The 15,296-nt window shown below is 42.2% G+C and overlaps 1 protein-coding gene and 1 long non-coding RNA gene across 2 annotated transcripts; one reads left to right on the top strand and one right to left on the bottom strand.

The window, feature by feature from the left end:
• Window positions 1-748: 748 nt before the first annotated feature.
• On the bottom strand, window positions 749-11,834 carry LOC121816398 (uncharacterized). Its single transcript, XR_009596481.1, has 3 exons — window positions 6,922-11,834; window positions 5,757-5,985; window positions 749-4,106 (listed from the first exon to the last, which is right to left on the bottom strand). It is a non-coding gene; the product is annotated as an uncharacterized LOC121816398 (long non-coding RNA).
• Window positions 5,734-6,062, top strand: LOC114117842 (large ribosomal subunit protein P1-like). The gene is made up of 2 exons (XM_027977605.1): window positions 5,734-5,785; window positions 5,854-6,062. Exons 1-2 carry the CDS (start codon window positions 5,734-5,736, stop codon window positions 6,060-6,062), a joined length of 261 nt encoding a protein of 86 aa, XP_027833406.1.
• Window positions 11,835-15,296: the final 3,462 nt, after the last annotated feature.

The following is a 15,296-nucleotide window of genomic DNA, read 5'->3' as shown; positions in this document are numbered from 1 at the left end:
GAACTGTGGTGTTGGAGAAGATTCTTGAGAGTCCCTTGGACTGCAAGGTGATCCAACCAGTCCATCCTAAACGAGATCAGTCCTGAATATTCACTGGAAGGACTGATGTTGAAGCTGAAGCGCCAATACTTTGGCCCCCTGACGTGAACAGCTGACTCATTTGAAAAGACCCTGATGCTGGGAAAGACTGAAGGCAGGAGGAGAAGGAGACGACAGAAGATGAGATGGTTGGATGGCAACACTGACTCAATGGACATGAGTTTGGGTAAACTCCTGGAGTTGGTGATGGACAGGGAAGCCTGGTGTGCTGCAGTTCATGGGGTCACAAAGAGTCAGACACAACTGAGGGACTGAACTGAACTGACTCTGTCCAATTCACTGAGCAATACTTTCATCTGTTTAATATATATTACTTCATATCCTCACATATATTCAATTCCTTTCTGAATCTGGTGTCAATCTCAAAAAGAGAAGAACAAAACAAATGCCATTTTGACATGTGACAATGGCTGCAGTGTTTTGCGATATTCCAGCACTATTTGCTATTTCATGGTTGGTCTTGTTTCATCTACCCCACGCATCTTAGTATATTATTTCACCTGTAAAGGGAATGACAGAGGATGAGATGGCTGGATGGCATCACCGACTCGATGAACATGGGTTTGGGTGAACTCCGGGAGCTGGTGATGGACAGGGAGGCCTGGCGTGCTGCGGTTCATGGGGTCACAAAGAATCAGACACGACTGAGTGACTGAATTGAATCCCAGACAGCATGTATTTTAACGTATAAACTCTTCAGATTGTTTTTAAAATGTAAGGGTTTGGGGGACTTCCCTGGTGGAGCAGTGGTTAAGAATCTACCTACCAATACAGGAGACACAGGTTCGATCCCTGGTCTGGGAAGATTCCATGTGCCCCAGCGAAGCTAAACTTGTGTGCCACAACTACTGAGCTCACATTCTGCAACTACTGCATAATGTCTTTGTACCTCAAGATCTAAGTTGTTGTTGTTTAGTCAGAAAGTTGTGTCCGACTCTTGATACCTCATGGAATGTAGCCCACCAGGGTCCTCTGTCCATGGGATTTCCCAGGCAAGAATAGTGGAATGGGTTGCTATTTCCTTCTCCAGGGGCTCTTCCCAGCCCATGTCTCTTGCATCCCATTAGGATCCTTTCCCACCAAGCCACCAGGGAAGCCCAAGGTGTAAAGTTCTGTTGTTGTCGCTGTTTAGTCACTAAGCCAGGTTCCTCTGTCCGTGGGATTTTTTCTGGCAAGAAAACAGAAATAATGACAGATGCCATTCATCATAAGCACAAACTAGGTGTAAAACATCTGATGAACTGTGGTCCATTTTGTTTCTCTGGGAAGAAAGCATTGTCCTTACACCCCTTACATAGCTCGGGACAAGGAGAAGCAGCAACACCACCACTCCAGTGAATTTTACCTAAAGTCTCTGGGAAAATTCTCTGAAGATTTTTTTTTAATGTTTGCAATGATTATTTTTTGGTGATTTACTAAATGTAGAGTGTTGGGAAGAATACTCCAGAGAGAGAAAGGTACATATGAAGGACAAGTGTGTGAAGGGGTGTGCGCATTCAGGAAGCTGACATAAAGGGTGGCAAGAGAATGAGGGGTACTTCATATCAAGATGCTGAACTGAGCAGATACAGTTATTTGTGGAAATGTTAACAAGTTAGCTGACCCATAGACCCAGTGGAGTATATTCATAAATTCCAAATCTTTAGATACTAAATTTTAGTCTTCTATGAACTACAATAATGTGGTAATACTTTTCCATGGTAGAAAATGTAGTTTCTGTTTTAAAATTAAAATTATAAAGTGTTATTTGTGCAAAAAGTCATCCTGGTATGGCTACTGTAGAAACTTTCAAAAATATAATTTACAAATATCTATATACCTAAATCAAATGCTTAAAGACACTTCAAATTATGCAAAAGCTGTAACCTATAACTGGAAAACATTAAAAATTATATTTTTTAAACTTTTCTTTGAGAAAACAACTTTGAGCAAGATTGTGTTTACTAATGTGAAGTGCTGACTCCATCCAAACCATTAGAAGCCTAATGTTTCTTTCCTTTATTAGCTTAGTATAATTTCTTACATTTTCTAGTGTCCTTTAAAAAAACTTTATAAAAGGGGGGGTTGTATTATTTTTAACCTTTTAAGTCTACAAGATTCATTAATCTTCAAATCCATTGCAGGAAAGGTCTAAGAGATTCTTCAACCAATGTTGCTTTTCTTGTCTCAGTCAGAAGGTGCCTGGACTGTGTCCACACAGAAGAGAAATGAATGTTCTAATAAGCTTTCTTTTCCAACCTGGGATTTAGGAAGTCTTTGACAATACCAGAGGTTTGAATACAACCATGCTGAATGTACATGGAGGTTTTCCTCCATGTGGAAATTGCCAATTCAGGGGACACTGAGTGGCATTTCCCTGGTGGTCCAGTGGTTAAGACTGTGCTTCCACTGCAGGGGGCACAGGTTTGATCCCTGGTCAGGGAACTACGATCTGGCAAGCCACATGGTTCAGCAGACAGACACACACACAAAGGACACCAAGCTACTTCCACCTAAATCCTGCCCCTTTAAGTAACACAAAAGGCACAGGATTTAGGTGGTTTCACCAGTGAGAAAGCTCTAACTTATTCATAAATTGTCTATAGCTAAGTCCCCCAGATGTTCAAGCTGGTTTTAGAAAAGGCAGAGGAACCATAGATCAAATAGCCAACATCCACTGGATCATCAAAAAAGCAAGAGAGTTCCAGAAAAAACATCTATTTCTGTTTTATTGACTATGCCAAAGCCTTTGACTGTGTGTATCACAATACACTGTGGAAAATTCTGAAAGAGATGGGAATACCAGACCACCTGACCTGCCTCTTGAGAAACTTGTATGCAGGTCAGGAAGCAACAGTTAGAACTGGACATGGAACAACAGACTGGGTCCAAATAGGAAAAGGAGTATGTCAAGGCTGTATATTGTCACCCTGCTTATTTAAATTATATACAGAGTACATCATGAGAAACACTGGGCTGGAAGAAGCACAAGCTGGAATCAAGATTGTCGGGAAAATATCAATAACCTCGGATATGCAGATGACATCACCCTTATGGCAGAAAGTGAAGAGGAACTAAAAAGCCTCTTGATGAAAGTGAAAGAGGAGATTGAAAAAGTTGGCTTAAAGGTCAACATTCAGAGAACTAAGATCATGGCATCCAGTCCCATCACTTCATGGGAAATAGATGGGGAAACAATGGAATCAGTGTCCGACTTTATTTTTGGGGGCTCCAAAATCACTGCAGATGGTGACTGCAGCCATGGAATTAAAAGACGCTTACTCCTTGGAAGGAAAGTTATGACCAACCTAGAGAGCATATTCAAAAGCAGAGCCATTACTTTGCCAACAAAGGTCTGTCTAGTCAAGGCTATGGTTTTTCCTGTGGTCATGTATGGCTGTGAGAGTTGGACTGTGAAGAAGGCTGAGTGCCGAAGAATTGATGCTTTTGAACTGTGGTGTTGGAGAAGACTCCTGAGACTCCCTTGGACAGTAGAGATCCAACCAGTCCATTTTAAAGGAGATCAGTCCTAGGTGTTCTTCGGAAGGAATGATGCTAAAGCTGAAACTCCAGTACTTTGGCTACCTCATGCGAAGAGCTGACTCATTGGAAAAGAGACTGATGCTGGGAGGGATTGGGGGCAGGAGGAGAAGGGGATGACAGAGGATGAGATGGCTGGATGGCGTCACTGACTCGATGGACGTGAGTCTGAGTGAACTCCGGGAGTTGGTGATGGACAGGGAGGCCTGGTGTGCTGCAATTCATGGGGTTGCAAAGAGTCTGACACTGAACTTACCTGAACTGAAGTCGGATTGAGCGACTGAACTGAACTGAACTGAAGTCCCCCTAAGTGGATCCTACAGTATTGTTTACTCACAAGCAAAAGAAAATTCTGATTAACCAGTGGACCACTTTCCATACATGGTGTGATGAGGCTTCCAAATGCAACTTAGACCAACAATGCCTCCTTTAAAGATGTTAGTTAAGGGTATCTTCTTAGATCCATTTGTTGCTAAAATGTCAATAACCTAAAATGGAAAATGAAATACAACAAACTAAATGCTGTATAAAATGAATACTTGTATAATCACATAGTCAAAAACTATTTCAAATCAGTTTATAACATAGAATTTTGACTACATTTACTTAGACTTGTGGAAATAAATATGGCCAACCAAATGAGAACACTCAAAGCCTATTTATTCAGAGCTACAAATCATGGCTTGAAAATGTTGAGTTTCTAGATTTAAGAATTAATCAAGAAACAAGGTCAGGGAACTATATTGAATACTCTGTGTGATAAATCATAATGGAAAAGAATATTTAAAAAAAAGAATGTATATATGCATATAACTGAGTCACTGTGCTATACAGCATAGATTGGCACATACTATAATAAAAAATTTTTAAGTGATCAAGAATATTAATGATTAAACTTTAAAAGTATATGCTGTACATGGCTACTGCATTGTGTACAGTACACAAAGTGTTTATGAAATACTCCCACATTAAAAAAAAACAATTAGTTTTATACCAGAGAGGTCACATCACTGAAAAATAAATAAAATTCCAACATAAGTTTTTGCTGTTTCACTATCTTTTTTGTTAGGGAAAAAACAGAAACTTCAAAAAACAATTTAATATTTAATATTTTTTTGGTTGCAGCTTGTAGCAGAGACTGAACCTGAGCCCTCAGCAGTGAAAGTGCCAAGCCCTAACTACTGAACTGCTAGGAAATCTTCCCCCCCAAATTCCACAGGAATGCAGGGTTTACATTGCATTCAGTGGGGACAGCACATCCTCACTATCTTCATTTTCCTGCACAGCAACACATATGAAGTGAAATCACATAGATACTATAAAGCCACTGATAATTTTTTCATCTCACAACAGCTTCCCTATAGAAGATACATAGTTCCAGATGCCATGACAATTTCTGCACTGGCTCTTCCTTCACAGGTAGTAGCTGGAATATTGTGGAGACCCCTTCAATACAGACACATTTCCACACACTTGTGGTAGCCTTTCCCCCTCCCTACAAATCCAGTGTTCCTGTAACAGATGACTCCCCCTGCCTATACGACTGTATAATCTAACCTATGCCGCCACTATCTGGAATTCTAGACGTGTGGATACATGGCCCCACTGCAGGACCTAGGGAACAGACTTCTCTTACTAAGTGGACACAATCCATGATCCCCGTGAAGAGGAAAATTTTCTTGACTTAGGAAGCAGCAAATGTATCACAACTGCCCATCTAAAGACTAACATCTGAACTAACAAAATACCAATGCATCCAGGCTACAAATAAGAACCACAAATCCCTGCAGTCTTTCCCTGGAGGCCCTGGGCAGCAATGGCAACTAGGACAAAGCTAGAGAGAGGTGCTTTCACAGCATAGCGCTCCCTCTGAGGGAGAGTGTGCAGTTCCACAAAAAACCTTTCAACCCTGATTGCTGCTAGAACCCAGCTGTTTTCAAGTCACCGCAGGGAATAAAATCCCAAGATTGAAGAGGAGGGTCTTGCTTTCTCCTCCTCTGCTGTTGAGGTGCTTGGGTCTTCCGAGGAAGCTAAGGCCATTTTAGGATGAGGCCCTCACTTCATCCGGTGACTAGCACCGCACCCGGCAGCCCCCACCGAGCATTTGCCCTCATCATGGCCTCAATCTCAGAGCTCACCTGCATCTCCTCTGCCCTCATTCTGCATGGTCACGGAGGATAAAGTCAGTGCCGTCATTAAAAGCAGCCAGTGTAAATGTTGAGCCGTTCTGGCCAGGCTTGTTTGCAAAGGCATTGGCCAATGTCAACGTCGGGAGCCTCATCTGCAATGTGGGGGCTGGTGGACCTGCCCCGGCAGCTGGTGCTGCGCCAGCAGGAGGTCTTGCCGAATCCATCACTGCTGCCCCAGCTGAGAAGGAAGGAGAAGCAAAGAAAGAAGAATCTGAAGAATCTGACGATGACATGGGCTTTGGTCTTTTTGACTAAACCTCTTTAGTAACATATTCAATAAAAAGCTGAGCTGCTAAAAAAAAAAAAAAAGAGTAAGGTCTTCATTTTTCACACAAACCAGTACAATGGGACGCAGAGTATTCCTGGGCTTGAGGCATGAAGGGGAGGAAAATCCCATCACAGGAGTCACAACAGACACTGAGAAAAGTAGGCTCAGTTTGCAAGTCACCAGCAGAGAAGCCTAAGACAAAAACTGGTCAACTCAGAGATGTAACCCATCAAAGGAATTAGAAAGGAAGGAGAGCTCAGATTTACTATAAAGGCTCCCATAAATGGGACAACATCAAAATGTTCTTCTGTGGACTCAGGGTGGTTCAAAAGTGTACATCATGAACACCTGCCACACAACAGTGGTGAAATGGCTTTTGCTATGGAACTGGCAATGACATGAATCTGGTAAGGGCTCTGAGCAGCTTAAGAAATGCACTGAAGCTCCCATAAACCTGGAATATTAGTGGTTTGTTGCATGTATGAGGTCAACAGAGGCAGACAACACCCTCGTAAGGGATCTCCCCAGTGCTACACTGACCAACAATTCATCCCTGCACAGCACTTTTTTCTGAACTTTGTGGTATTCAATGACATAAAAGTGAAGCCTGTGAACTCCCCAGTATGTAATGAGGCTAGAGTTTTGGCTAAAAAAAAATTTCCCACATTAGTCACATCCACAAGGCTATTATCCAGTGTGAACATTACAGTATTCTATGAGACTAGAGTTGTAGGTAAAGGAATTCAAACATTTCCTACAATATAAGTCTTTCTGCAGTATGAACACGCCTGTGTTTAATGAACCTGAAGCTTTTTGCAAAATATTTCTGACATTCATGGCACTTACATGGCTTTGATCCAATGTGAGTTCTCTGATTTTGAAAAACAGCTTGGGCTAACCAGCTTCTCAAATTTCCTTTACTTGTAAGATTTTTTTTTTCCAGTGAACTCTCTGATGTCGAAGGAGTGAAGAACTTTGGGAAAATGCTTTCCCACATTTGCTGCACTCATAAGGCCTTTCTCCAGTGTGAATTCTCCTGCGTTTAATGAAGGTGGAATTATCAGCAAAGGATTTCCCACAGTCAGTGCACTTACAAAGGCCTTGAACCAGTGTGAAGTCTCTCATGCTGATGAAGAACAGAACACTGATTAAAAGTTTTTCCACATTCACTGCACTCATAAGGTCTTTCTCCAATGTGGATTCTCTGGTGTTGAAGGAGCGTAGAGTTTTGACTAAATGATTTCCCACATTCATTGCATTTATATGGCCTTTCCCCGGTGTGAACTCTCTGGTGTATAATGAGATAGGACTACTTGCTAAAGAATTTCTTACATCCCCCACACTCGTATGGCCTTTCTCTAGTGTGAACTCTTTGGAGGTCAATGAGATGGGACTTGTTGTTAAACAATTTCCCACACTTATAAGGTCTTTCTCTAGTGTGAATTCTCCAATGTTGTATAGGGTTGGGCTTTTGCCTAAATGATTTTCCACACTCTCCACATTCATAAGGCCTTTCTCCAGCGTGAACTCTCCAATGTCAAAGGAGTGAAGAACTTTGGGAAAACGCTTTCCCACATTTACTGCAATCATAAGGCCTATTTCTCCTGTGTTTGATGAAGGTGGAATTATCGGCAAAGGATTTCCCACAATCAGTGCACTTATAAGGCCTTGAACCAGTGTGAAGTCTCTGATGCTGATGAAGGGCAGAACATTGATAAGAAGTTTTCCCGCATTCACTGCACTCATAAGGTCTTTCTCCAGTCTGAATTTTCTGATGTTGAAAGAGCACAAAGTTTCGGCTAAATGACTTCCCACATTCACTGCATTTATATGGCCTTTCCCTGGTGTAAACTCTCTGGTGTACAGTGAGGTGTGACTTCTTGCTAACTTCTCCCCAGTTAGGATAAGTTTTTCCCCTCTGAAAGGCTGTCTCACACTCAGTTCTGTTTGACCTCTTCCAGGTGTTAGTAGCCCAATGCTGGAGAAATTGAGACCTGATCAAGAAGTCCTTCTCAACCACCCTGAAGACTAATGACTTTCCTGACACATGGAATTTGCAGTTCTTCACAAATGAAGTTCTATCCACATCTCTTCTGAAGAGTTTCTCCCCGATGCATTGCTTCTGATGCTGATCAAGGTTTGTGCTGACATGCAACTGTTTCCTAGACCTATGTAATTTCAGCTTTGAATGTATTGCTTGACATTCATCCAAGTACAGAAAGTCTCTCAATATTTGGACACATAATTCACAGAGGTGGGCCGTTTTGGAGGATAGATCTGCCTTGGGAGTCCTGATCTGTGACATTCTTTGAAAAGAAACATTTTGCTCAAAAGAAGTCTTCTTGTTCTCCACTTCATGGCCGCAACCTAAAAGCAAGAAATGTTGGTGAAGCACATGTTGACTTTAGTGGGGCAGGGGGGAGCCCACACACCAATGTGTGTCTGACAAACTCATAAATGAGTCCATGTGATTATTTACAAGAACAGGGATTTGGCTTCTTGATGACATTATCATGAGCAATACTGGGCTATAAAGGCCACAGGATGGGGGAAGACCACATGAGAAAAAAGATAACCATGTGATGTGTCAAGAGAAGAAAAGCAGGGTGAAAAATTACTTAATTGTTGACAGTTAAAAAATCAGTTACAGGGATTTCCCTGGTGGTCAAGTGGTAAATAATCTGCGTTCCAATGCAGACATGGGTTTGATCCCTAGTTGGGAAACTAAGATCCCACAAGCCACAGGCAACCAAGCACATGAGCTGCAACCTAGAGAAGCCCATGTCTCACAATGAAGATCCAGCACAGCCATTAACCAAAAAAAAAAAAAAGGAAAAAAAATTAGCTACAAACAACTGTCAGCAGGACTGTATCTGCTGGTAACACATGACTGCAATGTAGATGAGTATTTCCAGGTCCGAGAAAAGAGGACTGCAAAAAAGTAGATTTTGGTCAGGAACATTTTAAGAATGGGTATATATTTGATTATAGAAAATATATGGGCCAATGTTACAAAATGAACAGATAAAGCAGGGAGGAAAATGGGTGATACAGGGAATTCACAGATATAAGGATTAGCCACAGGTTGGACTACAAGTAGAAAAACCACAATGCAGAATTAAGTCAGCACTATTAAGAATGGAGGGAAAAAGTTGTGGTCACTGGAAATAGCCATCAAAATTCAAGTCAAACAGAACAAATTCCTGGTATCACTTGAACTAGCATCATGTACTCCCATAGGGTGCTACTGTACAGCAGCCCTTTGAGCCTACTTGGTTGAGTTGGAATTCATATCCAGCTTGTGGACAAATAAGAGCTTCCCACTCCACTTTCAAAATGAACAAGTGTATGGGACCTGGATGATGCAAATACAAGGGGAAAGACACCACATAGGAGCAGTTGACCCATACTAATCACATCATAAACTAGAGGAAAACATTTAAATACTATTAAGAGAACTTTGGAAAGGTTCTTGCAAGAAGTGCATGGTCTACACCAGAGAATTAATTCCCAGCAAAGGCAGTTAAAAGGAAATGTTTATGAGAAGAAAGAAGTAGAACCTGAGGAGCACAGATCACTTGCATCTGGATGTCACCCAGTAAGAAGAGGGAAGTATGGTGGGATATATTAGGCTGAATGGAAGATTCCTGACCCTGGATCTTTCCAGGGGAGGCTGCAGGGTAGCAGATGTGGGGCCTCTTCAAGGAAAATGGATGGCATTGCAAATACCTCAGCCCAACCAACCACATCACCAACCTAGAGTACTGGGGGAAAAAAGCAGTGACCGTGGTCCTGACACAAGAAGGACAAACTTGTCTCTGGGGAAAAGGAAAGTGCAGAGACTAGCTCAGGTCACGAGGAAAGGTTTGAGGTTCTTACCCTGGGAGGTTATAAGTGCCAAGTTCTCCAGCATCACATCACGGTACAGGCATTTTGAGTCTCATCAAGGAGACCTCATTCCTCCCAGGAAAAGGTCACAGCTACATCTTCAACTCAAACCATACTCACAGAAAACTAGTCAATCTAATCATACTAGGATCACAGCCTTGTCTAACTCAATGAAACCAAGCCATGCCTATGGGGCAACAGAAGATGGGCGGGTCATGGTGGACAGGCCTGACAGAATGTGGTCCACTGGAGAAGGGGATGGAAAGCCACTTCAGTATTCTTGCCTTGGAACCACATGAACAGTAGGAAAAGGCAAAATGATAGGATACTGAAAGAGGAACTCCCCAGGTCATTAGGTGCCAAATATGCTACTGGAGATCAGTGGAGAAATAACTCCAGAAAGAATGAAGGGATGGAGCCAAAGCAAAAACAATACCCAGTTGTGGATGTGACTGGTGATTGAAGCAAGATCCGATGCTGTAAAAAGCAATATTGCATAGGAACCTGGAATGTCAGGTCCATGAATCAAGGCAAATTGGAAGTGGTCAAACAAGAGATGGCAAGGGTGAACGTCGACATTCTAGGAATCAGCAAACTAAAATGGACTGGAATGGGGGAATTTAACTCAGATGACCATTATATCTACTACTGAGGGCAGGAATCCCTCAGGAGAAATGGAGTAGCCATCATGGTCAACAAAAGAGTCCAAAATGCAGTACTTGGATGCAATCTCAAAAACGACAGAATGATCTCTGTTCGTCTCCAAGGCAAACCATTCAATATGACAGTTATCCAAGTCTATGCCCCAACCAATAACGCTGAAAAAGCTGAAGTTGAATGGTTTTATGAAGACCTACAAGATCTTTTAGAACTAACACCCCAAAAAGATGTCCTTTTCATTCTAGGGGACAGGAATGCAAAAGTAGGAAGTCAAGAAACACCTGGAGTAACAGGCAAATTTGGCCTTGAAGCAGGGCAAAGGCTAATAGAGTTTTGCCAAGAAAATGCACTGGTCATAGCAAACACCCTCTTCCAACAACACAAGAGAAGACTCTACACATGGACATCACCAGATGGTCAACACCGAAATCAGATTGATTATATTCTTTGCAGTCAAAGATAGAGAAGCTCTATACAGTCAACAAAAACAAGACCGAGAGCTGACTGGGGCTCAGATCATGAACTCCTTATTGCCAAATTCAGACTTAAATTGAAGAAAGTAGGGAAAACCACTAGACCATTCAGGTATGACCTAAATCAAATCCCTTATGATTATACAGTGGAAGTGAGAAATAGATTTAAGGGTCTAGATCTGATAGATAGAGTGCCTGATGAACTATGGAATGAGGTTCGTGACATTGTACAGGAGACAGGGATCAAGACAATCCCCATGGAAAAGAAATGCAAAAAAGCAAAATGGCTGTCTGGGGAGGCCTTACAAATAGCTGTGAAAAGAAGAGAGGCGAAAAGCAAAGGAGAAAAGGAAAGATACAAGCATCTGAATGCAGAGTTCCAAAGAATAGCAAGGAGAGACGAGAAAGCCTTCTTCAGCAATCAATGCAAAGAAATAGAGGAGAAGAACAGAATGGGAAAGACTAGAGATCTCTTCAAGAAAATTAGAGATACCAAGGGAACATTTCATGCAAAGATGGGCTCGATAAAGGACAGAAATGATATGGACCTAACAGAAGCAGAAGATGTTAAGAAGAGTTGCCAAGAATACACAGAAGAACTGTACAAAAAAGATCTTCACGACCCAGATAATCACGATGATGTGATCACTAATCTAGAGCCAGACATCCTGGAATGTGAAGTCAAGTGGGCCTTAGAAAGCATCACTACGAACAAAGCTAATGGAGGTGATGGAATTCCAGTTGAGCTATTTCAAATCCTGAAAGATGATGCTATCAAAGTGCTGCACTTAATATGCCAGCACATTTGGAAAACTCAGCAGTGGCCACAGGACTGGAAAAGGTCAGTTTTCATTCCAATCCCAAAGAAAGGCAATGCCAAAGAATGCTCAAACTACTGCACAATTGCACTCATCTCACATGCTAGTAAAGTAATGCTCAAAATTCTCCAAGCCAGACTTCAGCAATATGTGAACCATGAACTCCCTGATGTTGAAGCTGGTTTTAGAAAAGGCAGAGGAACCAGAGATCAAATTGCCAACATCCGCTGGATCATCAAAAAACATCTATTTCTGCTTTATTGACTATGCCAAAGCCTTTGACTGTGTGGATCACAATAAACTGTGGAAAATTCTGAAAGAGATGGGAATATCAGGCCACCTAACCTGCCTCTTGAGAAATCTGTATGCAGGTCAGGAAGCAACTGTTAGAAGTGGACATGGAACAACAGACTGGTTCCAAATAGGAGGAGTACGTCAAGGCTGTATATTGTCACCCTGCTTATTTAACTTCTATGCAGAGTACATCATGAGAAACGCTGGACTGGAAGAAACACAAGCTGGAATCAAGATTGCCGGGAGAAATATCAATAACCTCAGATATGCAGATGACACCACCCTTATGGCAGAAAGTGAAGAGGAACTAAAAAGCCTCTTGATGACAGTGAAAGAGGAGAGTGAAAAAGTTGGCTTAAAGCTCAACTTTCAGAAAACGAAGATCATAGCATCTGTTCCCATCATTTCATGGGAAATAGATGGGGAAACAGTAGAAACAGTGTCAGACTTTATTTTTTTGGACTCTAAAATCACTGCAGATGGTGATTGCAGCCATGAAATTAAAAGACGCTTACTCCTTAGAATAAAAGTTATGACCAACCTAGATAGCATATTCAAAAGCAGAGACACTACTTTGCTGACTAAGGTCCATCTAGTCAAGGCTATGGTTTTTCCTGCGGTCATGTATGGATGTGAGTTGGACTGTGAAGAAGGCTGATCGCCGAAGAATTGATGCGTTTGAACTGTGGTGTTGGAGAAGACTCTTGAGAGTCCCTTAGAGCTGACTCATTGGAAAAGACTCTGATGCTGGGAGGGATTGGGGGCAGGAGAAGGGGACGACAGAGGATGAGATGGCTGGATGGCATCACGGACTCGATGGACGTGAGTCTGAGTGAACTCCGGGAGTTGGTGATGGACAGGGAGGCATGGTGTGCTGTGATTCATGGGGTCGCAAAGAGTCGGACATGACTGAGCGACTGAACTGAACTGAATTGAACTGAGTGGCAAGCAGAGGCTACTTTCTGGTTGCAGTGAGTGGACTTCTCACTGAAGTGGCTTCTCTTGCTATGGAGCACAGGCTCTAGGTTGCACAGGCTTAAGTAGTTGAAGCGCATAGGGTCAGTAGTTGTGGTTCCCGGGCTCTACAGCACAGGCTCAGGGGTTGTGGCACACAGGCTTAGTTGCTCTGTGGCATGCGGGATCCTCCTGGACCCGTGATCTCCTGCATTGGCAGGCAGATTCTTTACCACTGAGCTACCAAGAAGTCCCTTTATTCCAATTTTTGTTTTCTATGCTTTTCCTGCTTTTGTGGTTTTCATTATTTTATGATTCCATTCTATCTTGTTAGCATATCAGGTTATACTTCTTTGTACTACTGATGAAGAACCTGCCTGCCAATTCAGGAGATATAAAAGACATGGGTTTGACCCCTGGGTCAGGAAGATCCCCTGGAGGAGGGCATGGCAATACATTCCAGTCTTCTTGCCTGAGAAATCCCATGGACAGAGGAGCCTGGTGGGCCTGCTCTGGTGGGCCTCCTCTGTCCATAGGGTTGCAAAGTCAGACACGACTGAAGCATCTTAGCACATGGACACTAGAGTTTGAAGTAAACATTGACAACTAAACCAAGTCCACTTTCAAATAATATTCTCCATTTCACAGATAGTGTACCTCATAAGACTACAATCCCAGTTCTTCCCTCTAGTCCCTTGAATTATTAATGTCATTTATTCTACTTATAATCAAATCGTTTGTGATTATACAGTGTAAGTGACAAATAGATTGAAGGGATTAGATCTGATAGAGTGCCTGAAGAACTATGGATGGAGGTTTGTAACACTGTATAGGAGGCAGTGATCAAAACCATACCCAAGAAAAAGAAATGCAAAAAGGCAAAATGGTTGTCTGAGGAGGCCTTAAAAATAGCTGAGAAAAGAAGAGATGTGAAAGGCAAAGGAGTAAAGGAAAGACATACCCATTTGAATGCAGAGTTCCAAAGAATAGCAAGGAGAGATAAGAAAATCTTCAGTGAATGATGCAAAGAAATAGAGGAAAACAACAGAATGGGAAAGAATAGAGAGTTACCAGGGGAAAATTTCATGCAGAGATGGGGACAATAATGGACAGAAATGGTATGGACCTAACAGAAGAAGATATTAAGAAGAGGTAGCAAGAATACACAGAAGAACCATACAAAAAGATCTTAATGACCCAGATAACCATGATGGTGTGATCACTAACCTAGAGCAAGACATCTTGGAATGTGAAGTCAAGGAGGCCTTACCAAGAATCACTACGAACAAAGCTAGTGGAGATGAAGGAACTCCAGCTGAGCTATTTCAAGTCCTTAAACATGATGCTGTGAAAGTGCTGCACTCAATATGCCAATAAATATGGAAAACTCACCAGTGGCCACAGGGCTGGAAAAGGTCAGTTTTTATCCCCACCCCCAGAGAAAGACAGTGCCAAAGAATGTTCAACTACTGAACAACTGTATTCATTTCTCATGCTAGCAAAGTAATGATGAAAATTATCCAAGCTAGGCTTCAACAATGTGTGAACCAAGAACTTGCAGATGTTCAAGCTGGATTTAGAAAAGGCAGAGGATCCAGAGATCAAATTGCCAACATCCGTTGGATCATAGAAAAAGCAAGAGAATTCCAGAAAAACATCTACTTCTGCTTCATTGACTACACGAAAGCCTTTGGCAGTATGGATCACAACAAATTGTGGAAAATTCTTAAAGAGATGGGAATACTAGACCACCTTACCTGCCTCCTGAGAAATCTGTATGCAGGTCAAGAAGCAACAGTTAGAACCAGACATGGAACAGACTGGTTCAAAATCGGGAAAGGAGCACATCAAGGCTGAATATTGTCACCCTGCTTATTTAATTCCCATGCAGAGTACATCATGGAAAATGCTGGTCTGGATTGAAGCACAAGCTGGAATCAAGATTGCAAGGAGAAATATCAATAACTTCAGCTATGCAGATGACACCACCCTTATGGCAGAAAGCAAAGAGGAACTAAAGAGCTTTTTAACATAGGTGAAAGTTCAGTTCAATTCAGTCGCTCAGTCGTGTCCGACTCTCTGCGACCCCATGAATTGCAGCACACCAGGCCTCCCTGTCCATCACCAACTCCCG

Source organism: Ovis aries, chromosome 14 (assembly GCF_016772045.2).
Source record: "Ovis aries strain OAR_USU_Benz2616 breed Rambouillet chromosome 14, ARS-UI_Ramb_v3.0, whole genome shotgun sequence".
NCBI classification, from domain to species: Eukaryota; Metazoa; Chordata; class Mammalia; order Artiodactyla; family Bovidae; genus Ovis; species Ovis aries.
This window is presented reverse-complemented; position numbering and strand designations above follow the sequence as displayed.

Bases quoted from the DNA above. Each gene is read 5' to 3' on its own strand.
- LOC114117842 (XM_027977605.1), top strand. From the start codon at position 5,734: ATGGCCTCAATCTCAGAGCTCACCTGCATCTCCTCTGCCCTCATTCTG. The intron at 5,786-5,853 runs GTCACGGAGGAT...CGTTCTGGCCAG, and splicing joins CTCTGCCCTCATTCTGCATG to GCTTGTTTGCAAAGGCATTG.